Source organism: Cebidichthys violaceus, unplaced genomic scaffold (genome assembly GCF_023349555.1).
Source record: "Cebidichthys violaceus isolate CVI_PGR_0920_01 unplaced genomic scaffold, fCebVio1.0.p SCAF_3, whole genome shotgun sequence".
Taxonomy (NCBI): domain Eukaryota; kingdom Metazoa; phylum Chordata; class Actinopteri; order Perciformes; family Stichaeidae; genus Cebidichthys; species Cebidichthys violaceus.
The window spans coordinates 54,779-80,085 of record NW_027176483.1 but is presented as its reverse complement, the minus strand read 5'-3'; the positions used below and the strand labels follow the sequence as shown (position 1 = coordinate 80,085).

General features: G+C 43.4%; 1 protein-coding gene and 1 pseudogene across 1 annotated transcript in view; both read right to left on the bottom strand.

The window, feature by feature from the left end:
• Positions 1–25,020, bottom strand: part of lamb1a (laminin, beta 1a) — a 28,802-nt gene extending 3,782 nt beyond the window's left edge. Inside the window, exons 1-26 of the mRNA XM_068722990.1 lie at positions 24,746–25,020; positions 23,309–23,508; positions 20,439–20,577; positions 19,767–19,840; positions 18,251–18,439; positions 18,039–18,102; positions 17,738–17,940; positions 17,466–17,586; positions 16,200–16,388; positions 15,518–15,694; positions 14,394–14,506; positions 13,937–14,016; positions 12,169–12,304; positions 11,805–11,963; positions 10,917–11,044; positions 10,474–10,594; positions 9,887–10,088; positions 7,992–8,135; positions 7,430–7,661; positions 6,599–6,762; positions 5,154–5,378; positions 4,828–5,045; positions 4,656–4,752; positions 3,035–3,404; positions 865–1,049; positions 365–606 (exon numbers count right to left, since the gene is read on the bottom strand). Coding sequence (XP_068579091.1) covers positions 365–606; positions 865–1,049; positions 3,035–3,404; positions 4,656–4,752; positions 4,828–5,045; positions 5,154–5,378; positions 6,599–6,762; positions 7,430–7,661; positions 7,992–8,135; positions 9,887–10,088; positions 10,474–10,594; positions 10,917–11,044; positions 11,805–11,963; positions 12,169–12,304; positions 13,937–14,016; positions 14,394–14,506; positions 15,518–15,694; positions 16,200–16,388; positions 17,466–17,586; positions 17,738–17,940; positions 18,039–18,102; positions 18,251–18,439; positions 19,767–19,840; positions 20,439–20,577; positions 23,309–23,508; positions 24,746–24,776 — 4,203 coding nt within the window. The 5' untranslated portion in view covers positions 24,777–25,020. The remainder of the gene's footprint in view (positions 1–364; positions 607–864; positions 1,050–3,034; positions 3,405–4,655; positions 4,753–4,827; positions 5,046–5,153; positions 5,379–6,598; positions 6,763–7,429; positions 7,662–7,991; positions 8,136–9,886; positions 10,089–10,473; positions 10,595–10,916; positions 11,045–11,804; positions 11,964–12,168; positions 12,305–13,936; positions 14,017–14,393; positions 14,507–15,517; positions 15,695–16,199; positions 16,389–17,465; positions 17,587–17,737; positions 17,941–18,038; positions 18,103–18,250; positions 18,440–19,766; positions 19,841–20,438; positions 20,578–23,308; positions 23,509–24,745) is intronic.
• Positions 1,473–2,804, bottom strand: LOC137881190 (propionyl-CoA carboxylase beta chain, mitochondrial pseudogene; annotated as a pseudogene).
• Positions 25,021–25,307: the final 287 nt, after the last annotated feature.

The following is a 25,307-nucleotide window of genomic DNA, read 5'->3' as shown; positions in this document are numbered from 1 at the left end:
ATCCAAACTGATACAGTCGATCTGTTTTAATGGTCGCTGTGGAAACAGAAGTTATGCATATTTAAGTTTGTTAATCTCTTTCAAACTACAAATGAAATATTTTTGTCCAGTTAGAAAGAGTCAAAAGGTTTAAAGTGTCATAAATAAATGAGAATAAATCATCTTCAGATCTTTAAAGAAAGAGAGGAGAGGGGACGTGATGCTTTCAGGAGCAGCTCTGTAAATCAGAGGAAATCATTCATTGAGACAGATTCATCTCTAATAAAGACTGAAGGTCAGAACAAAGAAACACAAAGTTAAATGTTCAAAGAAAATCCTGAAAATAAAAACAAACAATAATTAAATTAAATGATTAAATGATCACCTTGTGGCTGATCTCTGATAGGTCCAGAGTCTGCAGCTCTCCTGCCAGGTCGTCCAGTCTCTGAGCATGCTCAGTGTGTCTCCTCAGGAACTCCTCTCTGGTTTGGTTCAGTTTGTCCTCTGTGAGTTGCCGTAGAGCACTGGAGGTTTCTACGAAGCTGCCGGCATCGATGGTGGACGAGTTCGCTCGAACTTCAGCCACCAGAGATTGTTGGAAGTATTTAGAGACGCTGTCCGTCGCCCCTGGTGACAGGAAGTACCATGAGACATGGTACAGGTGAGCGAACAGGTGAGCCCACAGGTGACCTCACAGGTGAGCCCACAGGTGACCTCACAGGTGACCTCACCTGCTGATGAGGCCCCAGAATTAGTAAGTAAGTGGCCCTTGAGTAGTTATTTTGTCCAGTTTAAGATATACATTTGACATCAACAGGTCCAGGCCAGAAGAAGAATTGAAGAGATTTATTAAAACCGTCTGATCACATGACCCCCCCCCCTCACCTCTGATGTCAGAGTTCTTGATGAACTCAACCTGATCCAACAGCTCTTGAACCGTTCGCTCCAGTTTCTGTGCATCCGACGTCACAGAGTCCAGTTTAGTTTCTGCAGCTGAGTCCTCGTCCTCCACCTGGACCAGGGTCCGTTCAGTGTGGTTCAACATCCGGCTCAGGGCCCCCATCAGGTCACTGAGGGAAACACACAGGTCAGAGGCCACAGTTGACATTATTCTGAGCTATTCTTTAACCTCCAGATTAAATATATAATCTCACCTGGCCTGTTGCAGTTTGTTTAAACTCTAGATTAAATATAATCGACATAGACTAGCGGGGATCGAACCACCTACCCTGTACAGATAGATGTGCTGATTTGGTTTACAGAACTCTAGAAGTTCCCTCAAATCTTGAGGATGATGTTTTAATAAAGTTTATAGCTCAAAACACAATCAGTAAACTGGAAGGGAAAGTTTGGGCAGTTTGAGTCGTGCATGATGAGACAAACCAACCCGAGTCGTCATTCGGAGGTCACGCAGCAGGTCATTTGAATGCGAAGTCAGTATCATAAAAACAACCACAGCGAGTTTCTTTAGACAGCATTGATGTTTGGGAGTTTCACAGAGGAATGTTGTTGAGCTTCTTTCAGGGATTTAGCTGCTTCTTGCTGGCCGGCCTCCAGATCTCTGCAGATCCTCTAGCGAGTGGTCAACGGCTCGATTATGTCATTCACAAAACCTGTGAGAGCAGCTGGGAAAGGATTGGCAAACTTCTGCCTCTGTCTCCACCTGGTTCTCCTTTCCTCTGAAAATAATCTGAACAGCACCCTTCACACCCATGACCGCGATCTCAGCAGTGGGTCAGGCGTAGTTCACATCTCCTCTCAAGTGTTTGGAGCTCATCACGTCATAGGGCTCCTCCGCAAGCCTTTCTGGTGATGATGGTTATTTTCGGGAGATTGGCCCCTGCAAAGGCAAACAGCAGCTTGGCTCCACGTCTGATGATGCCTCCATACTCCTGAGCGGTAGCAGGCAGGAAGCCCGGCACATCCACAAAGGTGGTGATGGGAATATTGAAAGCATCACAGAAGCGTACAAAGTGGGCTCCCTTCACTGAAGAGTTGATGTCCAAACAACCAGAAGTCACTTTGGGCTGGTTACCCACAATGCCTACAGTGCATCCGTTCATGCGGGCAAAGCCCACCACAATGTTTCTGGCGTAGTTGGGCATGATTTCAAAAGAAGTCGCTCTCATCCACTATTGCTTGAACGATGTCCAACATGTCCTCGGCTTTAGTTGTCCCAAGCGGCACGATCGTGTCCAATGAGTGTACCAGACGATCGCTGCAGTTGTGGCACTCCTTAGCGGCAGGAAGTTGAAGAACTCACACATGTTAAGCAATAATTCAATATCATCCTCAAAAGCAAGGCGAGCCACTCCAGACACAGTGGGGGGTGTTTTGGCTACACCAAACTCCTCTTGAGTCACGTCTTCTTTGGTGACAGACTTCACAACATCAGCTCCTGTGATGAACAGGCATGATGTGTTCCTAACCATGAAGGTAAAAGGAGTAGACGGCTCCTTCTGCACAGGGACCCATGATGAGGGAGATGTGAGGTACGACTCCTGAAGCCATCTCATTCCTCTGGCTGGATATGCAGATATATTCCTGAGACTCCACTCCCTCCTGGATCCGAGCTCCTCCAGAGTCGTTCAACGCGATGACCGAGGCTCCAACTGTCATGGCCTGGTCCACAATCTTACAAATCGTCTGTGCATGAGCTCCAGACAGACTGACACCGAACACTGTGAAGTCCTGACTAAAAACATAAACCGGCCTGTCACGACGCTCTCCTGCACCATGCCGAAGACAGAGCAGCGATGATCCACGAACATGTCCGAATCCACAAAGGACTCCAGCAGAAGATCTACTCGCTCCCTGGCTGTCATTTAAACACCCTTTTGTGTTTGTATCTATTCTCCTCTGACATCTTCTGTTTCTTGTCAATCCTCTCCTTACCGCTCAGGGGACTAACAGAATTCCAGCGGCAGCATTGTGGCAGCGACTAATAAATAAAAAACCCACCTGGCCTATTGCAGCACGATTTAACTCCAGATTAAATATAATTTTACCTGGCCAGTTTCTGTATGTCTACTATCCAGATTAAATATAATCTCACCTGGCCTGTTGAAGCAGCTCCTGGGTCTCGGTCAGTGGTTGAGAGGCTGGGTTCTGGTTCAGGATGACCCAGATGTCGGCGACACTCCTCTCCATGCTGTCGATGGACTTCTTGTATGGTCCGCTGACTCCGCTGGCTTTCACGGCGTTGACCTTGTTGACGAGGCGGTGCGTCTGATTGGTCAACTGACCGATGACGTTGTCCCAGTCGGCGAAGCACTGGTGGCAGCGGTGGCAGTCGGGGAAGGTTCCAGAGAAGCCGCGGCTGCAGACGTCGCAGCGCGGGCCGGAAACTCCGTCCACACAGACGCAGTGACCACTGCCTTTATTACACTGCTGCTCCGAGATACCGCGAGGATCACAGTCACACGCTGAGACAGAAACACATTCAGGGTTAGAAATTCACACCTGAAACCACACCCACCAGTGATGTCACAGAGTCCTGGAGTACATCACAGTGTATCATGGTTTTCTGTGGTTTAACCAGCTGTGAACAACATTTACAGATAATAATTGAAGTCACTAGTCAGAGAGTCACTAGGTACCCAAACCCGTCCACGGTAACCAAATCTAACCATGAGGACTCACATACAGACTCACTATCAACGAGAACTGAGACTGAAGGGAGACAGAGTCTGAACTGAAGGTATGCTCACAGTTTACTAGACTGAGGACAGGAAATGAGGAATGGTGGTCTAAAGTCAGACTCAAACCAGGTTCAAAAAAAGTTTAGTGTGTCTTCAGAAGTCTGTTTCATAAAGAGACACATATATGGTGGTTTAATTAAACACAGACACACAAACTGTCCAACTTCCTGTGAGGGTGTGTGTGTGTGTGTGTGTGTGTGTGTGTGTGTGTGTGTGTGTGTGTGTGTGTGTGTGTGTGTGACATCTGGTTTGCATTTAACACAGTTGAAACTCCTTCAAGCTGCAGAAACAACAAAACTGATTCAAACTGAGATGTAACTGTCTGTTTGTTGATGGTTTGTTTCATGTTCAGAGAGACAGTTTGTGGTGTTAGACGTGTACCCCCCCCCCCCCCCTCAGAAGGTCCAGTTTCTGACCTTCAGCTCTGCTTCACACTAACAAAGCCTCTTTGTGGATTTCAGGAATATTTGGAGGATAAGACAGATCTCTGGTCTTGTCTCCATGGCGACGGAACCGTCGGGCCTCAGGGAACATCTGGACTTAATATAAGTCACAGCAGACCGCAGCAGAGGATGCTTGGGTCAGGAATGTTCCCACGATGCATTGAGGCAGCGGCTGAACGACTGTGTTCGTCAAATTTAAACTTTTGTCCTTCACATTCACAATAAAATGAATAATATAGATAACAGAACGTGGAGAACGTACCGTGACACTGGACTTACTATAGATAACAGAATGTGGTGAACATACCGTGACACTGGACCTACTATTAATAACAGAATGTGGTGAACATACCGTGACACTGGACCTACTATTAATAACAGAATGTGGTGAACGTACCGTGACACTGGACCTACTATTAATAACAGAATGTGGTGAACATACCGTGACACTGGACCTACTATTAATAACAGAATGTGGTGAACGTACCGTGACACTGGACCTACTATTAATAACAGAATGTGGTGAACATACCGTGACACTGGACCTCTGGGTCTCCCCAGAACAGCTCTTTACACTCGCTGCATGTTCTTCCCCCGAAGCCGGGCTGACAGGAACACTGACCGCTGATCTGTGGACCAAACAAAGTGTGACCACGAGCTGCTGGACGAACCAAGACTAAACGTTCACATCGTAACCTCCTCACCTCGTTGCAGGACGTCCCGTACGAGTGTTTGGAGTCGCAGGCGCAGGCCTGACAGCCGCGGCCGCTCGCCATGTTCCACGTGTCGGGCGCACAGCGGTCGCAGTGTTGCCCGATGACGTCGGGGAGGCAGCGACACTGACCACTGATGAGGTCGCAGTGACAATCGCCGGGTGACGGACAGCTGGAGGAGTCGCTGCCCAGCTGGTTACAAACACACTCTGTGGACCAGAAGAGTTCAATCTGGATTCAGGACCAGACTTCATTAAGACTTGATCCACATTTGGATCAATCAAGAGCATTTCAAGGAGTAAACCCGGTGAACTCACTCCTACAGTCCTGCAGCAGGGCGTTGCCGTAGTAGCCGTGCTTGCAGCTCTGGCAGGCGTTGCCCTCGCTGTGGTAAAGGCAACGCAGACACTCGCCGGTTCGGGCATCACAGGATTCCGGGTCCAACATGTCGATGTTGCTGTTGCACTGACAGGGCTGACACTGCCCCCCCACATCCCCAGGGTTTCCATGGTAACCAGGTGAGCATTCGTCACAGCGAGAACCTGCAGAGAGAAGGAGGCGGGTTTACAGACATCGTTCACTTTTAATTTCTATTTCCATCTGCTGACAGTGAATTGTTTCATGTTCAATCAATTCACTTTTATTACTTCGACTGTTACAGTTCAGCTGCTTTCAGCGTTTACACTTCATTTAACTCTGACTGACAGCAAAGACTACATTTCAGCTGCTTTTATCTTTTGATATACAAATGATACTTTAAGTTTGAAACTAAATATTACATTTCTTCATTGCTTTTAGTTCCTCAAACCTCTCACACACACACACACACAAGAGTTAAATGAACCTGTTTACAATGTTTAAACCTGTGGTCTAAGTCTATTCTAATATTATTATTCTATTTCATCACTGAAGCTTTATCTTAAGTCTAGAAACATTGAACCCTGACAGCCAATCAGAAACTTGTGTTATCGAGCTGCAGTTCCATAACTTTAAGTATAGTAATAAACAGTGAAATATTTCCAGACTGTTGTGGAAACGATGGGAGAAAGTTTGTGTCTCATTTCCTGCTGTAATTACAGAGACGCATCACATTCCTGCTCTCAGTCTGTTTACATCACACTGGATCACTCCTCTTAAATGAAGACCGTTTGTCTCCACAAAGCAGCTGTTTGACTCATGAAAACTAAACAGAACCAGAACAAACTGTAACTATTCTGATTCATTGTCACATCTGCAGTTTCTTTATTCTGTTTCTGCTTTAACACAAAAAGATTTCTTCATAAGGAAATCAAAGTGATGAAAGGGTTGAACAAAAAGCATTGGTATGTTTTAAATGCATCTCTTTATCACTTGTACCGACTTCAACTTCTGTGTTTTACTTCTGTATCCATCTCAGAGTTAACAAAGTTTGTCTCAGAGTTAATAAAGTTGTGACCAGCTGTGTTAAAGATTTTTATCTCTGTACAGTTTTCACCACGTTAATAAAAATCTAAACTCAATGTTAATAAAGTTTAGATTGTACCTCTGTGTAGAACTCAATGTTAATAAAGTTTAGATTGTACCTTTGTGTAGAACTCAGTGTTAATAAAGTTTAGATTGTACCTTTGTGTAGAACTCAATGTTAATAAAGTTTAGATTGTACCTTTGTGTAGAACTCAGTGTTAATAAAGTTTAGATTGTACCTCTGTGTAGAACTCAGAGTTAATAAAGTTTAGATTGTACCTTTGTGTAGAACTCAGTGTTAATAAAGTTTAGATTGTACCTCTGTATCCAGTGTTGCAGACGCAGACGGCCTGCTGGGAGTCGTCACCACGGTAACAACTTCCTGCAAACTGCCGCAGGCTGCCGGGTCCATTGGGACACATGCAGGGACGACAGTGATCACCTGACCCCAACACTGGGTCCCCATAGTAACCATCCAGACACCTGAAGTAAAAGAGAGTAAGTGATGAGGGAAAGTTATTGATTCATCATCAGACCTCATTACTAAGACTGCTCTGCAACTAGTCCCCAATCCTCTGCAACTAGTCCCCAATCCTCTGCAACTAGTCCCCAATCCTCTGCAACTAGTCCCAAACCCTCTGCAACTAGTCCCCAATCCTCTGCAACTAGTCCCCAACCCTCTGCAACTAGTCCTCAATCATCTGCAACTAGTCCTAGTCCTCAGACCTCTGCGACAAGTCCCCAGTCCTCTGCAACTAGTACTCAGACCTCTTCAACTAGTTGCAACTACTACTAAGAACACCACAATTAGTCCCCAGACCCCTTCAACTTATACTCAGGCCTCTGCAATTAGTCTCAGACAGCTAGTCCCAGACCTCTGCAGCTTGTCCCCAGACAATTCCAGAATCTCACTCTTCAAGTTTTCCAACACTACCCGTCTGTGTTCACTAAATTGGCTCTCTGCTGGACCTCAAACCCAGCTCAAAACATTGGTTCTGGTCTACAGGACAACAAAAGGAACCATTGCTTCCTACCTTCATGCCTGGTGAAAACCTACGCTCCTCTGTCATCGGAGGATTTCCTGCCCGTCACACCGAGGTGCTCAACTCGTAAAAAAGTCAAGCCAAATGTCATCACAGGTGTAACTCACCTGTCACAGGTGTGTCCAGTGCTGTGGTCCCGGCAGTTGGTGCAGCGTCCGGTGTCGGGGTCGCAGTCGTCGGTGTGTCCGTTGCAGGAGCAACGTCGGCAGGTGGGGAAGCCCCAGTGACCCGGCAGACAGCGATCACACTGCCGACCGTACGCTCCCAGAACACAGACACACTGACCAGTCAGCTGATTGCAGAATGAACTCTGTGAACCCTGAGGGTCACAGGCACATGCTGCAAAAACAAAAACAAAAACCAGCCTGTATATACTTTATGTTCATCACTGTAGGAAACAGACAATATAGAGGTATCATCAGGAGACCAAGCACAATGTCATATCATTATTATTAAAAGCTTGGTCCTCAGACAAATCAAAGACACTGAAACATCTGGATCTACAGTCACATAATGATAACAATCTGGAGTATCTTTTTCACCCACAACATTTCTCTGGAAGTCACTAAAAGCACATTTACAGTATATATTCACAAGTCATAAACAAGTATATTTTGATGATTATAATCAGAATGTTTTGATTATAAGTCATGTGTTCAGGGCTCTGACCTCTGCAGCCGTTGGGTCCGAACTGGAACGTACTCTGAGCACATCGGTCACAGTTCCTGCCGACCACGTTGGGGCGACACTGACACTGACCCCCGCTGGGATCACACACGGTGCTGAGGGAGCCCTGAGGATCACAATGGCATTCTGGGAAATGGAGTCCAACACGAGAGACATGTTAGACAACCGACAAGCTTCAACAGTACAAGAAAACAATGCATACTCTACAGCTCCTGTCTTAGAGAGTGACAATGACAGATTTATGAACCAGAAGGTCTAAAGAAATTTGAAGAACGTGAAGAAGAAACTAGTCGAGTCTTGTTCAGGAAGTCGTGGATTAACATGACGGAAACATTAGCGATCACCAATGACAACAGGAAAGAAAGAAGAAGTAATTAAGCTGAAGTGTAAATTCACAGAAAATTCTAGTGGCTGCATGTTGGACTAGTTAAGCTGCAGAGTAGAAGACCTGAGAAGTGGATGTCACAGTAGACTAGTCCAGATCAGATGAATGCATGAATGAGAATTTCTACATCTGACTGTTTGAAATGGGCGAACTCTGGCGAAGAAAGCTGCTTGAGTCATGTGTTTGATGTGTGCTACAAGAGTCAACAGTGACGCGCAGATTTCTAACTGTAGAATTTGGAGTAATGATACTGCTGTCAAAGCGAGAGTGAGATTGACTAAGTTAGAGCGTCGCCTGTCAGCAGCAAGGTTATAATAGATTAACATTTTCATTTTAGTAGAAGCTAGTTTTCAGAGTGCGTTAGCTGGTTTCAGTTATTTCCAGAGATGAATTTAGGCCAGTACAGTCCGGCACTCTGTACCACTAAAAGATTCAGTACGTGTACCGAGTAAACACATGTACATCAACCCGTCACGATCGCATTTCATACAAGAAAACACATCTGTTAACATTAAGTCAACATACAGTTAGTAACCTCCGACAAGAAGGTCCTATTTTCTGTTTGTTTGTACAAGCATTGGGCTACAGTATGCTTCATTTTCATTAACATTAATCATTAACAATCCTCAAGTCGGAACCCGCTCAGGTACTCTGTTCACTACCCGCTCAGGTACTCTGTTCACTACCCGCTCAGGTACTCTGTTCTCTACCTGCTCAGGTACTCTGTTTTATACCTGCTCAGGTACTCTGTTCTCTACCCGCTCAGGTACTTTGTTCACTACCTGTTCAGGTACTTTGTTCACTACCCGCTCAGGTACTCTGCTCACTACCTGTTCAGGTACTCTGTTCTCTACCCGTTCAGGTACTCTGCTCACTACCTGTTCAGGTATTCTGCTCACTACCTGTTCAGGTATTCTGCTCACTACCTGTTCAGGTATTCTGCTCACTACCCGCTCAGGTACTCTGTTCTCTACCTGTTCAGGTACTTTGTTCACTACCTGTTCAGGTATTCTGCTCACTACATGTTCAGGTATTCTGCTCACTACCTGTTCAGGTACTCTGTATTCTACCCGCTCAGGTACATTACATTACTTGTAGGTAGGGTTAGGTAGTGTACTACAGGTAGTGTACAGAGTATACAGAGAGAATATTGGACTTCCATTCATTAGGTGACACCAACAATAAGACTCTGGATGAATCATGCTGTTCTGTAACTGCTGGCTGTGGAGATGAGTCATATTGATAATGTTGTTTATTAATCTTCTGATCACAGTGAGATTATTAAGGTGGAGTTTAATCATAAACTTGTTTTTAAATTCTCTTATTTGTTTGTCACCATATTTTATTGTAAATTTTCATATTTGTATTATATTTTATTTAAGTCATACTTTTGCACTGTGTTTTACTGTTATGCACCAAATCACCGAGCCAACTTCCTCGTAAGTGTAACATACTCAATGAACAGTGTGTGATTCTGAAGGTGGACTCGTACCTTTCGCTCCCTGGTGCAACATGGCTGAGATGCTGAAGATGAAGTTCCTGCAGATGTCGGTCATCTGAGACTTGATCACACTCTGGCTGTTCTCCAGACAACGGTAACGCTGAAAAGTTTCCCAACCGCTGTTCCCACTGGAGTCTCCTCCTTCTGAGGCCGAGAAGATCTCCAGGTTCTTACAGTGAGGCATCAACACGATCTGAGGATGAAGAAAGCCATGAGACTGACTGAAAGCTCAGGTTTCTTCATGTCCAGGTTTGATCCCTGGTCAGAGTACGTTTACATATCAATCCTCCTGACTGAAGAACTTCTACTGAAGTTGAGGTTCTGAATGTCATCAGATACATATGTTTATAAAGAGTATTAAACAGAAGATACTGTGAAGTAACTCATCACTTTCTAAGCTGCAATAAAGCTGATTCTGATAGGAAGAAAACACATTTAATTTGTTTTAGTTGTTTCAAATGGAATCATCGTCTGGTTCCAGCTCTTTTATTGATCATCTTTTAAAAGCATCATTGCTAACATCATTAATAACATGAATGCGTTGTCAGTGTTTGAAGATCACATTGAAGTATCCTCACCGAGTCAATGAGCGTATATGGAGACTGGACGTCACTGAGGGCCGAGTACAGAGGCAGACTGAGGCGGACTGTGTAGTTCAGACCAGACTCGAAACAAACTGGTCTGGGAAGAGCCACATACCTGAGGGGACAGACAGGAAACAGTGAAACCATCAATTCATGACTGAAGAAGAAGAAGAAGAAGAAGAAGAAGAAGAAGAAGAAGAAAAGCTCAGGTTGGTCTTCTTCTTCCTTTAAAACATTTTGTGTTCGTGAAATTCTCTTTTCACTCAAAGAGAAAATGAATTTGACATTTGAACATGTTCTTTGTGGCATGCTTGTGGAATAAAAACAATCAAAGACAGTCTCCTCTCAAACAACTCCAGGAGAAGTGGAGTCTGGTTCTAGTTCCCTACAGGTTTGTTCTGACCAACGTTTATCGATACATTTATTAAAAATGTTACCGTGAGCCGGGGTGGAGTGATATCATCTGGTGGTCGTCATCTGGCACCGTGTTGACACAGCGACTGTCTGCTCTGATTGGTCCAGGTCTCATCACCGTCATCAGAACCTCCTCCCATTGGTCAGGTAGCTTCAGGGCCAACAAACACGTCTCAGGTTTAAACTTTGTCTTTTTTTCCATCGCTTCTTCACTATGATTATGAGTATTATGACAGTATATTATCACAACTATCACTATAATTAGGAGTATGACCCCCTTTTTTCTGTCCGGTGTGCTTTGCTTTATTGCAAACACACAATATCTATCTATTTACATTACAGTCATTTAGCAGACACTTTTATCCAAAGCGACTTACAATTCAGTATCTATCTACACACCGTAGACGCAGCTACGGGAGCAATTTTTGGGGTGAAGAGTCCTTGCTCAAGGACACATTGACATGAGACTGGCAGAGCAGGAGCCGGGGATCGAACCGCTGACCCTCTGATTGTAAGGCGGCCCTGCTCTCCACAGTCACCCCCTAACTAACTAACTAACTAACTAACTAACTAACTAACTAACTAACTAACTAACTTCTGTGTGTCGACTTCTGGACTTGATCTGATCTGAGGGGATTGATCCAGGTTCTAGTCCACAGTATGGACCATCTATTGCATCCTTGCATGGTAGCTCCTCCCATCAGTATGTGAATGGGTGAATGATGACATGTAGCGTTAAAGCGCTTTGGGTGATCAGAAAGCTAGAAAAGAGATACAAGTACAGTCCATTTACTATTTAATGTGTGCGTTATTAACTTCACAATGTCTCTCTATCTGAGAGTGATGTCAGCATCCAGTCAGCATGCTTTATGTTCTGGTGGTGGGCGAGGCTACACCTCACAGTCTCCTACCTGAGGCTCATAGCGGATCAGGATGTCGTACTCCATGGAGTGGGGGATGTTGTCCACAGAGAACTCCAGGAAGGCCCCCTCTGGGACATTGACGAGGCCGATACCGGTCCAGGTGGGACTGCGATCCAGGGGGTGGGGTCTTGGGACCACTGTGACCCCCTACAGAGATAAGATGAAGACATGAAAATGGATGAAACAACATTTGACAAGCTCACATGTGGTACATACATACATACATACATACATACATACATACATACATATAATAATCACGGTCTATTTGGAGAGTGGCACAAACTTTATAATGGATAAAAGATGGAGGTAGTCTGCAGCAGACTGATCTGGAGGTTAAAAGACGACTCACAGGTCCAAACTTGGCGTCCTCTGCCTCGTAGGTGTAGTGATCCAGAGCGATGAAGTAGAATCCAGACTCCACCTGATTGCAGCGTCGACCGAACATATGATCTCTGCAAACGCACTGACCGCTCACCTGATCACACCTGCAGGACGACAAACGAAGAAGAAAAGACAGAATGGAAACCGTAAACAACAGGAAGGAAACTGAAGAAAGTAAGGACGGGATGATGGGCAGTAAGAACACCAGAACTGCTACAGAACCATAGAAAGACCCAGATTTAAACTACATCTGATCAGCTCCACTAAGTGGACCTCAGAAAACTGTTCATCACTTCATGAATGTGACCATTCACCTACATGCCATTTACCCAGGACCAAACCCGGGACCAAACCCAGGTCCCTCTGGCGACCGAGCTCACCACCACACCAGCGTGCAGCTCATCCTCAGACATGTTAACAGTATTGGTAGAAATCCACACAGCACACTGCTAACAGCTGCTAGCTGTGATGTGGATGAAGAAGCACGAGATGAAAGAAATCACTGGAAATTGACTTTGAAGGAAAAACTTGAGCTAAAAAGGTACAAACGCATATTTCAAGCAACAAGGACAAATAAACCTTAGTGTACTATTTGGTGGTATTAATAATTATTTAGACAATAATTAAATGACCTGGTCACTGAGAACAGCCTCATGGAAATAATATTGAACTATTTTCTGTTGTATAAGGAAACTAAAAAATAAATTCCGTAAAGCAAGTCATTCTATGAATGTGATTTTCACGCACAACCATCTCCAGTGTTCACAGAGAACGGTCCTAAAAGAGAAGATGTCCAGTGAGCGGCAGTTGTGTGGACGAAGATGCCTTGTTGATGTCAGAGGTGAGAGGAGGATGGGCAGAGTCGAGATGATAGAAAGGCAACAGTAACTCAAACAACCACTCGTTACAACCAAGGTCTGCAGAACACATCTCTGAACGCACAACATGTGGAACCTTGAAGCAGACGGGCTACAGCAGCAGAAGACCACACCGGGTCCACTCCTGTCAGCTAAGAACAGGAAACTGAGGCTGCAATTCACACAGGCTCACCAAAATTGGACAATAGAAGATTGGAAAAACGTTGCCTGGTCTGACGAGTCTCAAATTCAGCTGCAACATTCAGATGGTCGCGTCAGAATTTGGCGTAAACAACATGAAAGCATGGATCCATGCTGCCTTGTATCAACGGTTCAGGCTGCTGCTGGTGGTGGTGTAATGGTGGAGGGGGTATTTTTTTGGCAAACTTTGGGCCCCTTAGTACCAACTGAGCATTGTTTAAACTCCACGGCGTCCCTGAGTACTGTTGCTGACCGTGTCCATCCCTTTATGACCACAGTGGACCATCTTCTGATGGATACCTCCAGCAGGATAATGCACCATGTCACAAAGCTCAAATCATCTCAAACTGGATTCTTGAACATGACGATGAGTCCACTGTACGCACATGGCCTCCACAGTCACCACATCTCAATCCAATAGAGCACCTTTGGGATGTGGTGGAACGGGAGATTCGCATCACTGATGTGCAGCCGACAAATCTGCAGCAACTGCGTGATGCTATCGTGTCAACATGGAGCAACATCTGTGAGGAACGTTTCCAACACCTTGTTGAATCTATGCTACAAAGAATTAAGGCAGTTCTGAAGGCAAAAGGGGTCCAACCCGGTACTAGCAAGGTGTACCTAACAAAGTGGCCGGTGAGTGTGTTGGATGTGTTTAACCAGGACTAAACTTACTGGTTGTTGACGGCTCCTCCGAAGTCACAGTCACATGGTCTGCAGCCGTCCATATCGTTACTGAGACCCCAGTGTTCAGACTGAAAACACACACACACACACACACACACACACACACACACACACACACACACACACACACACACACACACACACACACACACACACACACACACACACACAACTATATATAATAATAATAATAATAATAAGTCTTTTTTAGAGAGTAGCACAAACTTATAATCAATCAAAGATGGAGGTAGTCTGCAGCAGACTGTAATCTGGAGATCTGGTTGGTTTGTGTTACCAGTCAAATAAATAATAAAGACAGTATCATCAGCATAATGATGCACATTGAAATATTCATACAGGAAAGAAATATCAGTCAAGCGGTCAGACTGGACCAGGATCAGGACTGTGGTCTCACGGTTTTATAACAGTAAATGTGTGTTCTCACCACACACTGCTCACAGTCTCGTCCTGTCACCAGACGTTTACAGAAACAACTTCCTGTTTCACTGTTGCAGGGATTTCCACCAGGAAGAGTTCCCAGAGGACTGCAGGTACACGCTGGAACACAGTAAGAGTACACATGATGAGAAAAACTATAGTACACATACTGCAAGACTGTAACCATACTATCCTCTCCTGTGAGTCTGGAAGTCTGTCATACTTCCTGTCATCCAGGAACCCAAACCTGTGTGTGAGTGCAGGTGTGTGTATTTGTGTGCAGGTGTTGTGTGTATTTGTGTGCAGGTGTTGTGTATATTTGTGTGCAGGTGTTGTGTACATTTGTGTGCAGGTGTTGTGTACATTTGTGTGCAGGTGTTGTGTACATTTGTGTGCAGGTGTTGTGTGTATTTGTGTGCAGGTGTTGTGTATATTTGTGTGCAGGCAGGTGTTGTGTATATTACTGTGCAGGTGTTGTGTGTATTTGTGTGCAGGTGTTGTGTGTATGACTGTGCAGGTGTTGTGTGTATTTGTGAGCAGGTGTTGTGTGTATTTGTGTGCAGGTGTTGTGTTTATTTGTGTGCAGGTGTTGTGTTTATTTGTGTGCAGGTGTTGTGTGTATTTGTGTGCAGGTGTTGTGTGTATTTGTGTGCAGGTGTTGTGTATATTTGTGTGCAGGTGTTGTGTGTATTACTGTGCAGGTGTTGTGTGTATTTGTGTGCAGGTGTTGTGTGTATTTGTGAGCAGGTGTTGTGTGTATTTGTGTGCAGGTGTTGTGTATATTTGTGTGCAGGTGTTGTGTGTATTACTGTGCAGGTGTTGTGTGTATTTGTGTGCAGGTGTTGTGTGTATTTGTGAGCAGGTGTTGTGTGTATTTGTGTGCAGGTGTTGTGTGTATTTGTGTGCAGGTGTTGTGTGTATTTGTGTGCAGGTGTTGTGTGTATTTGTGTGCAGGTGTTGTGTGTATTTGTTTGCAGGTGTTGTGTGTATTTGTGTGCGGGTGTTGTGTGTATTTGTGTGCGGGTGTTGTGTGTATTTGTGTGCGGGTGTTGTGTGTATTTGTGTGCAGGTGTTGTGTGTATTTGTGTGCGGGTGTTGTGTGTATTTGTGTGCAGGTGTTGTGTGTCGTACCCGTGCAGCCTTCAGGCTCGTTACTCATCCGGTAGTGAGCCTGTTTGCAGCGCTCGCATCGTTCTCCTTCCACGTTGACTTTACAGCGACACTGACCAGCAATCAAACCGGCTCGAACGTCCGTCATTCCGTCACATATTCCTCCGTTCAGTGAACCCAGAGCATCACAGTTACAGGCTACGAAACACACGCAGGACAAAATGCATTGTGAGGAGGAAAAAAACGGTTTAAATAAACACTTCCTATTTTATAAAGTCACGATACCGATTATTTAAACAACTTACAGAACTGTTAATATCAGATCTGTTGAAATGAATTAGTGGCGGTTAATTCAGTCCTGCAGGAGGAGGGAATGCAATCAATCAACCTTCATTGTCCCTGAGGAGCAACCCTAACCCTGGTCAGGTGACATCATCTCAATTAACAGTAATGATTTTTTTTATTTTAATTTTAAAGGCTTTTTATAGTAATCTCATTGGAATGAAGACCAACACAAACGCTGCGTTTCAATATTTTGAAGTGCTGCTGAAGAATCTGGGTTAGTCTGTTCAGTCTTTTTAAACATTTGATACTGTCAATCATGACATCCTGCTGACATCCAAATGAACCAAAGGAAGTTTCTCTTTCTCTCTAGAAGCGGTTTACATTGCTGTCAGTATTCTGTCTTAAGGTCTGGACTCACATTGACAGATGTTGGGGTCTCTGACGTCCCTCTCTGGATGTTGGTAGTAAAACGGTTTACACCGCTCACAGTTGTGTCCGTCCGTGTTGTGCTGACAGTTGTCACAGACTCCTCCGCTGATGTTTCCTGAAGCCATGAATGCGGCCACGTCAAAGTGACATGAGGAGGAGTGCTGGTTACAGTTGCACTCTACAGACACCACAGAAGAAGAAAAGATGAGATATCAGTCAGAGTTAGCTGTAGACAGACGTCAAGTTAAACAGATCTCTAATCTGATAGTTGCAGCTGTTGTTTCAGACGCAGGTGATGATGATTGATCATTGATCAGATTGAATATGAATTCATAAAAAAAGGATTGAAACAGAACCTGAACAGACACAGTTCAGAAACACAAACAGGACCTCATGTATAAGTTTAGTACTGCTGTCCAACCTTTTGGCATAGTACCAGTTCACCAGACACCAGCAGAGACCGGGTTTCTACAAGAAGCTCCAGTAACTCCATGATGAGCCAATGTTGATGCACTTATTGTAAGTCGCTTTGGATAAAAGCGTCTGCTAAATGACTGTAATGTAATGTAATGTAATGTAATGAGTGAAAATCAGTGAAGCAAATTCTTTGCATTAAGGTTTTGTTTACCGCCTCGCCATCAAATGTAATCTGGTCAAATGTAGTTTTGGTGATGAACTTCAATAAATCCAGTAGTTTGAAGGAGATGTTTTCACATGAATATAAAATAGATATTAGAGATGAATTATGAGACTTCCTAACACTAGCTCTAAGCAGCTTATAATATATAATTAAAACTACTCACACCAAGAATGTTTTTAATCAAAGCAAATCTTTAAATAAAAGCACCATCACAATATTCAAAGCACTCATCACAATAGCACTCATCACAATAGATGACTATAACAAGGTAAATGGATACCATTCAGTATTTTGATAGTTAACACTGACACTTCAGGACAGAATGAAATTTGGCACTTAAATGCCAATAATATTATTGTATGCAATTTAAGCAATAAACATGCTGATCTTTATAAAAAGGAAACTAATCAGTTGCTCCAGTTTTTTTTCTCTTTTGCATATTTACTATTGCTCCTCTTTTTTTATCTGAGTACTCGATAAATCAATGGCATAATCACAAGAATACTCCATTACAAAAATGATCAAAAGCTGCAGCCTCAGTTTGTACTGGTTGTTTCCCAGTAGAGAAAAGAAACAGAGGTCAGTAGAAACCTGTATAGACCAGTACAGACTCACTCTTGCAGGCGTTGGTGTTGCGTCCCTCTGCTGGTCTCCACGGCAGGTCGTGGTAGAAATTCTGACACTTTTCACAGTTCAGACCTTTAGTGTGGTGGTTACACATGCAGTGACCATGAACCTGTAGACACACACAGTCACATCTGATCAGAGCTCACCCTACCCCCTATAGGAATCACCCTTCAGAGCTCACCCTACCCCCTATAGGAATCACCCTCCACCCTGTATAGAACTCCCCCTTCAGAGATCACCCTGCCCACTTCAAGACTCACCATGCCCTCACTGGTCTGGCCATCTTCTTGGATCGGGGCACACTCTGAGGCGTGTCCGTAGCAGAAGCAGTTTCCTCGAACCACCATGTCGAAGATGGCGTAATAATACTTCTCTTTGATCTCCATACGAGAGTCCAGCAAGTTATCTCCGAGTGTGTGCAGTCTGGTGAACTTCACCCGCAGGTTGGTGATCTTCAACATGTCTGAACAAAAGATCAATAACAGGTCAGTGATAGATAATACCTAATCACTAATCCCAACAGACCCTATAGTAGTTATTTTCTGGTGTAAAGGAACATACTCTGGATTCTGGGGCTGTAGGGATCATTAATCCTGAACGCCGGGTCCAAAACTCTGAAAATTACCTGGAATCACCAAACGGTAAAAAAAGATGACATCACAGTGACGTCACATCAAGTGTATTATGATATAATTTCTTTTCCTCTGTAACACTGTGGTTACTGGTTACCAAGACCAGCTCTTAGTGAGTACACCCTCAGAGTACTGCAGTACCTCTCCTTCAGTGGACGGCTCGATGTCGGAGTAACGCGAGTCACAGATGACATCATCGACCTTCTGCATTGGTCCCTGGGAAACAGATGGGAAGGAGCTCTCACAGTCGTAGGCAAAGTAACGATAAATCTGCCATGTCTTCCCGAAGTCAGCTGAGCGCTCGATCACCATGGCGGCAGGTCGAAACGTCTGAGGACAAAGAATGTCGAGGTTAGAAAACATACTTGAACTAAATACCATGTTATGATTCTGCTGATCCACCTGAGAATCAACAGTGAGTGATTCACTGTCCAGCCGGCAGTCAGCTGCAGCAGTAACCTAACTAGCCAGTTGGTTTGTTACACAAAACCATCTGAGAAGCCGTCATTGGAAGGGGTCAGGCACTTTCTAAAAAATATGCAGCAGGTGACTGGATGAACGACCTGCTAATCAAACTCCTACTGAAGCGAGTCAGGAGAAGAGCCAAAGTATCTTTTACATGAATGAAGAAATACTCTACCGTTGTCATATAACTGAAGCAATTGCAGCATCTACGCTAACCTCATCCAGAGTCAGTGGCCTCACTGTGTCTTCTCCCATACAGCTAAGCCACATCCGGAACTGTCAGTATCTCCTTGCTGAACGATGATTAGTCCATGCTCTGGCTTGCCAAACACAAATGCATTACTAAAAGTCTGACAAGATGGATTTTGTGTGATATGTGATCCCGTAATTCTGGTGTGATCTCTTGACATAGCAGAAATCCAGCTACCGTTCAAGGTAAGCAGTAACCAGCCTACTGTCGGACCTGCACTCAGCTACAACAGTAACCAGCTTACTGTCAGACCTGCACTCAGTTGAACCAGTAACCAGCCTACTGTCAGACCTGCACTCAGCTACAACAGTAACCAGCCTACTGTCAGACCTGCACTCAGTTGAACCAGTAACCAGCCTACTGTCAGACCTGCACTCAGCTACAACAGTAACCAGTTTACTGTCAGACCTGCACTCAGCTACAACAGTAACCAGCTTACTGTCAGACCTGCACTCAGTTGAACCAGTAACCAGCCTACTGTCAGACCTGCACTCAGCTACAACAGTAACCAGCTTACTGTCAGACCTGCACTAAGCTACAACAGTAACCAGTTTACTGTCAGACCTGCATTCAGCTACAACAGTAACCAGCTTACTGTCAGAGCTGCACTCAGCTACAACAGTAACCAGTTTACTGTCGGACCTGCACTCAGTTGAACCAGTAACCAGCTTACTGTCAGACCTGCACTCAGCTGCACCAGTAACCAGTTTACTGTTGGATCTGTTACTAAACCAAATCTGGTGTGTTTAATGTGTGTCAGTGATGTGAGATGCTGAGTTCAGAGTTCAGGAAAACCACATCCTTTAAACTCCACACCTTATGATGTCTCCAAAGCCACTGAAGACATTAAACAACTTTACGGGTAAAAGTATGAACACTGAGCAGTAAACTGATCTTTGATTACCCAGAATCCCCTGCTGTGTGTATCTGTGTAGAGCTTACCTTGAAGGTCATAATGAGATGTGTGAAGTGAAACTCGGCCTCCAGGTTCAGATGTATAGTGACATTCTCCACACCTGCAGACAGCACAACAGACCGTTACACAAATAGATAATCAATAATCTATACTATAATAAGTATACCGACACAACAGAACATTAGTACACTGATCAATAACAAGCTCTACGTCAATATACATATACTGTATATACACAGGAGACATCAAACAGACATAAATCCAGGTGCAGCCATCTGATTTCCTTGAGCAGGCCCAATGTGACCATAATAAGCAGAGTAATAGTAGAATAGTATTGATCAAGCTGATTATACAAATCTAAGCACATCCTCCCCATCAATACATAACTTACACACGTTACACAAGCTCATAGGCTGTACTGCATTTCCAGGATGATCTGGAGAAAACATAGGCGACGGTTTATTTATTAGCAGCTCGGCTAAATGCAGCCCACCTGAGACTGAGCATAAAATGGAACTCAAAGATGTTTGGACCAGCGGAGCGACACAGGAGAACTTTAGGCTGGAGGTGCGTCAACTTTGTGGACTAAAGAGAGGCTATTTGTTTTTGACCAGATGTTTAATAAAGTTCCCATCTTCTGATCTGTAATCAGTGAATCAGATGGAGGTCGACCCTGGTACATGACTGTGACCTCTCACCGTTCTCAGACTGCCACCAGGTCTTCAGTCTGTTGGGAGCAAACGTGGTGACGACATTCTCGACGCGATGACCGCTGGTTGGACTGCTCAGCTCGTCGTACGCAGTTGAAGAGTCGCAGAAGAAACACTTCTTCTCCTCCTGGTTTATGGAAGACAAGCAGACAGATACATATTATTACTGAGGGACATGTTCAGTATTTGTTAATCATCTTCAATGGTGTCAATATTTACTTTAATTATTATTAACAGATGTATTAATTCTTTCTTAAGCTCCTATGCTTTAACAACACAAGTGTATTGAAAGTGAGACAGAGAGAGTGAGAGGGAGACAGGCGGGGGAGGTTAATAATGAGGTGAATTCCTCAGATTCCTCTGTGGTCTCGGTCACTGGAGATAAGAGGAAACCTTCTGAACACAGATTTTCTGCTTTTGGAAAACAAATGAATTTCCTGTTTGAAACAAATTTTTGAAATATTGCCTTTATTGATTTAATCTCTAATCAAACAAACATTGTCAGACATGCAGTGAGTCACTCACTACATTTTCAAAACTTCATTTTCATGAAGTTATTATTAGGCTTCAGGCCCTGTAGGAGTAAAATGATTATGTTAGGTTTTACTAATGTTTTACTTATGTATTATTTTTTTAATAAAATTAAATGTTTTATGAAGGTGATAACAGACACAGAGGCTGATCTCAGTGCTGCAGCTATAAAGCTGCTTTAGCTGCTATGTTTCATGAGCACAGCAGTGAAACTGAATCATTGTTATGAATTCAGTCTGAACTGTGATCGACTTATCACAGACAGAAAGACAGACAGACAGACAGACAGACAGACAGACAGACAGACAGACAGACAGACAGACACTTTATTCAATTTGTTTGTTACAGCAGATGAAACCAGTGTGCTGATGGTTTCACTGGAACAGGAAGCTCTGTGGTCGATAGAGGTTTGAGTCCTTCAGTCAAAACCAAACAGAATTAAAATCTGATTCGATCTAAAGTAATGGCTTCATACTGAGCATGCTCAGTTTACTCTATCCTTCAGTTTGAAGCCGTCTGTGTGTTCTCCACAGAAACATCTGGACAAACATCTGTCTGCTGTCAGAGCTCAGAGTTTCCTTATAGGGAGGTCATTTACACAGGAAACACTGCAGACTATAACAAACACACACACACACACACACACACACACACACACACACATTAACTAAACACAGTGGCCATCCAATCAGAGTTAAGAAGAGACAAAAACACTACAGGGGTTAGTCAGTGTGTGTGTGTGTGTGTGTGTGTGTGTGTGTGTGTGTGTGTGTGTGTGTGTGTGTGTGTGTGTGTAAAGTCTCCAATAATCCGTTGAGGGTTAGTTTAGTTCGTGAGAAAGAGGGTCTTGGTCAGTTTTTTTACTGGTGTCAAGTTGCAGTTTGGTGCAACATGACCTGTATGTGGTGTTGTTCAGGTGTTGTTTACCTGTATGTGGTGTTGTTTACCTGTATGTGGTGATGTTCAGGTGTTGTTTACCTGTATGTGGTGTTGTTTACCTGTATGTGGTGATGTTCAGGTGTTGTTTACCTGTATGTTGTGTTGTTCAGGTGTTGTTTACCTGTATGTGGTGTTGTTTACCTGTATGTTGTGTTGTTCAGGTGTTGTTTACCTGTATGTGGTGATGTTCAGGTGTTGTTTACCTGTATGTTGTGTTGTTCAAGTGTTGTTTACCTGTATGTGGTGATGTTCAGGTGTTGTTTACCTGTATGTGGTGATGTTCAGGTGTTGTTTACCTGTATGTTGTGTTGTTCAGGTGTTGTTTACCTGTATGTGGTGTTGTTCAGGTGTTGTTTACCTGTATGTGGTGTTGTTCAGGTGTTGTTTACCTGTATGTTGTGTTGTTCAGGTGTTGTTTACCTGTATGTGGTGTTGTTCAGGTGTTGTTTACCTGTATGTGGTGTTGTTCAGGTGTTGTTTACCTGTATGTTGTGTTGTTCAGGTGTTGTTTACCTGTATGTGGTGTTGTTCAGGTGTTGTTTACCTGTATGTTGTGTTGTTCAGGTGTTGTTTACCTGTATGTGGTGATGTTCAGGTGTTGTTTACCTGTATGTTGTGTTGTTCAGGTGTTGCTTACCTGTATGTGGTGATATTCAGGTGTTGTTTACCTGTATGTTGTGTTGTTCAAGTGTTGTTTACCTGTATGTGGTGATGTTCAGGTGTTGTTTACCTGTATGTTGAGTTGTTCAGGTGTTGTTTACCTATATGTGGTGTTGTTCAGGTATTGTTTACCTGTATGTTGTGTTGTTCAGGTGTTGTTTACCTGTATGTGGTGTTGTTCAGGTGTTGTTTAGCGGAGTCGCTGCCCATCTTTCGGCGCAAGCTGAAAACCCACCTCTTCAGGAAGTGCTACCCTGAGCCTTCCACTTAGCGCTTATTGTTTTCATACTAGCTTGTTGCACTTATTGTATTCGTATTACTTATAGCACTAACTGTTTTTCTTGTTTCTGCCCTGTACTTTGGCTCTGAGTTATGCTCTGCTTCATGCTCTTAGATGCTTGTTTGGAAAAGGAAATGTACTTATGACTTCTGGTGACTAGTAGTTCTTTTGATTACCAATGTTGAATGCACTTATTGTAAGTCGCTTTGGATAAAAGCGTCTGCTAAATGACTGTAATGTAATAATGTAATGTAATGTTTACCTGTATGTGGTGATGTTCAGGTGTTGTTTACCTGTATGTTGTGTTGTTCAGGTGTTGTTTACCTGTATGTTGTGTTGTTCAGGTGTTGTTTACCTGTATGTGGTGATGTTCAGGTGTTGTTTACCTGTATGTTGTGTTGTTCAGGTGTTGTTTACCTGTATGTGGTGATTTTCAGGCGTTGTTTACCTGCAGGTGGCTGACGATGCAGAACGGTTCGGGTTGGTTCATTCCACAGGTGGAAGTGGATGACAGTTGGTGGGCTCGGCCAATAAGAAGGTCTCCTGTTGCCGGGTAACAGCTGCCCTCTGTGCACACGTCACTGAACTCCGGGAGGCTGAGATCATCCTGGTCCCCCCCACCCTGAGCGTAGATAAACACCTGCAGAACTGAGAGCAGAGGCTCTTACGAACATCTTTATGCATAAATGCATATGGCGAGATTCATGGGCCAGAAAATGGCGTCATCGGGGCTCATGTGTTGAGCAGAAAGGCACCTCTGAATTAAGGTAACTAGGCGCCAACATCAAGTTGATTAACTGATTAGATGATTGGCAGAAAAATTACTAAGTCAAAAAGTAATTTTTTTGATCAAAGTTCAGCTATTTTCTGATTTCTGTATTTTTCTAATTGATGATTTTATTAGTCAGATTAACAGAAACAATTTAAACAGATACCTGCAAATTAACACACACACACACACACACACACACACACACACACACACACACACACTAAGATAAGATAACCTTTTATTAGGTGTTGATTTAAGATAAGATAACCCTTTATTAGGTGGTGAATTAAGATAAGATAACCTTTTATTAGGCGTTGATTTAAGATAAGATAATCCTTTATTAGGTGTTGATTTACGATAAGATAACCTTTTATTAGGTGTTGATTTAAGATAAGATAACCCTTTATTAGGTGTTGAATTAAGATAAGACAGTGTAAGATCTCTTAATATAATATAAGATATCTTAATATGTGCCCCCCCCATGTTCAAAGCTTTCTGTCTTATTGACATCAATGAAGAGACCTAATTAAAGTTTGCATTTGTTTAATATAATAAATATTGATGATGAGGAACTAATGAAGTCCAGTTTAATCACATATATTCTTTAACATTTAGCATGGAATAATAATAATAATCATCATCATCAATAATGATAATAATAAACATTCATATTCAGGGGAGACAAGTAGCCTTAGTCATTGGGGGAGGGTCGTCTGTTCATTCTTCCTGTGTCGCTTAGTGACGTCATCAGTTACGTAGCGTCGCTTGCAGACTGATCTCTGATCAGTGTTACTTTGTATTCTATGGTGATGTTTCTTTTGTGAAGATAACAGACTGATCTCTGGTGAAACATTTCATTTAAACTCATCTGATGATAAAAACTTTAATCTATTTTTCATTTCTATTTGTTAGTTTATGACACATTTCTTCTTATAAATGAATTATAAAGTGTTAATGCTGATTGTTTTCTTGAGACTTTCTCTCAACTTTTAACGTTTATTAGATCATCGATTCATTTGACAATTATTTCATTTCAGCATTTAAATATTGAAGTCTTTATATATTAAAACATTAAACTCTTTCGGGCTTTGAACTTTTAACAGTTGAACTCACCGAGCAGCACCGACAGCTGAAGCTCCAACATGCTGCTGATCTCCGATCTGATCCTCAAGAGACACGAGAAGAACTGCAGGAACCTGGAAACCGGACAAAACTTCACACCGACCGGAACCTGCGAGTCTCTCCTCTTAAACTCTCCGGACTCTTAAACTCTCCAGACTCTTAAACTCTCCAGACTCTCCGGACTTTTGAACACTTTAAACCCGCAGGGACCGTCAGACCTACACTCTGCAGACCTTCTCAGACCATCTCAGACCTCTCAGGACTCCGCCTCTTTATAGTGTAGCCGCCGGTACCGACACCTCAGGACCGGATATCCGGGGTGACTTTCAAAATAGAACTAAGCGAGATGTAACATGCCATGTTAAAATATTTGTCTATTCACTTAAATATTCTGTGCAACAAGAAAAAGAAAAATACCTGCAGTTAAAATAAGAGGAGAAAAACAAAATAAAAGAAAAAGTAAAGAGATACACTTGTAGTATTGTGAATATGCTGTCCTCTGAATTCTGCTTTATATGAATATATTCTGTGTTATGTATATATTTTATACATC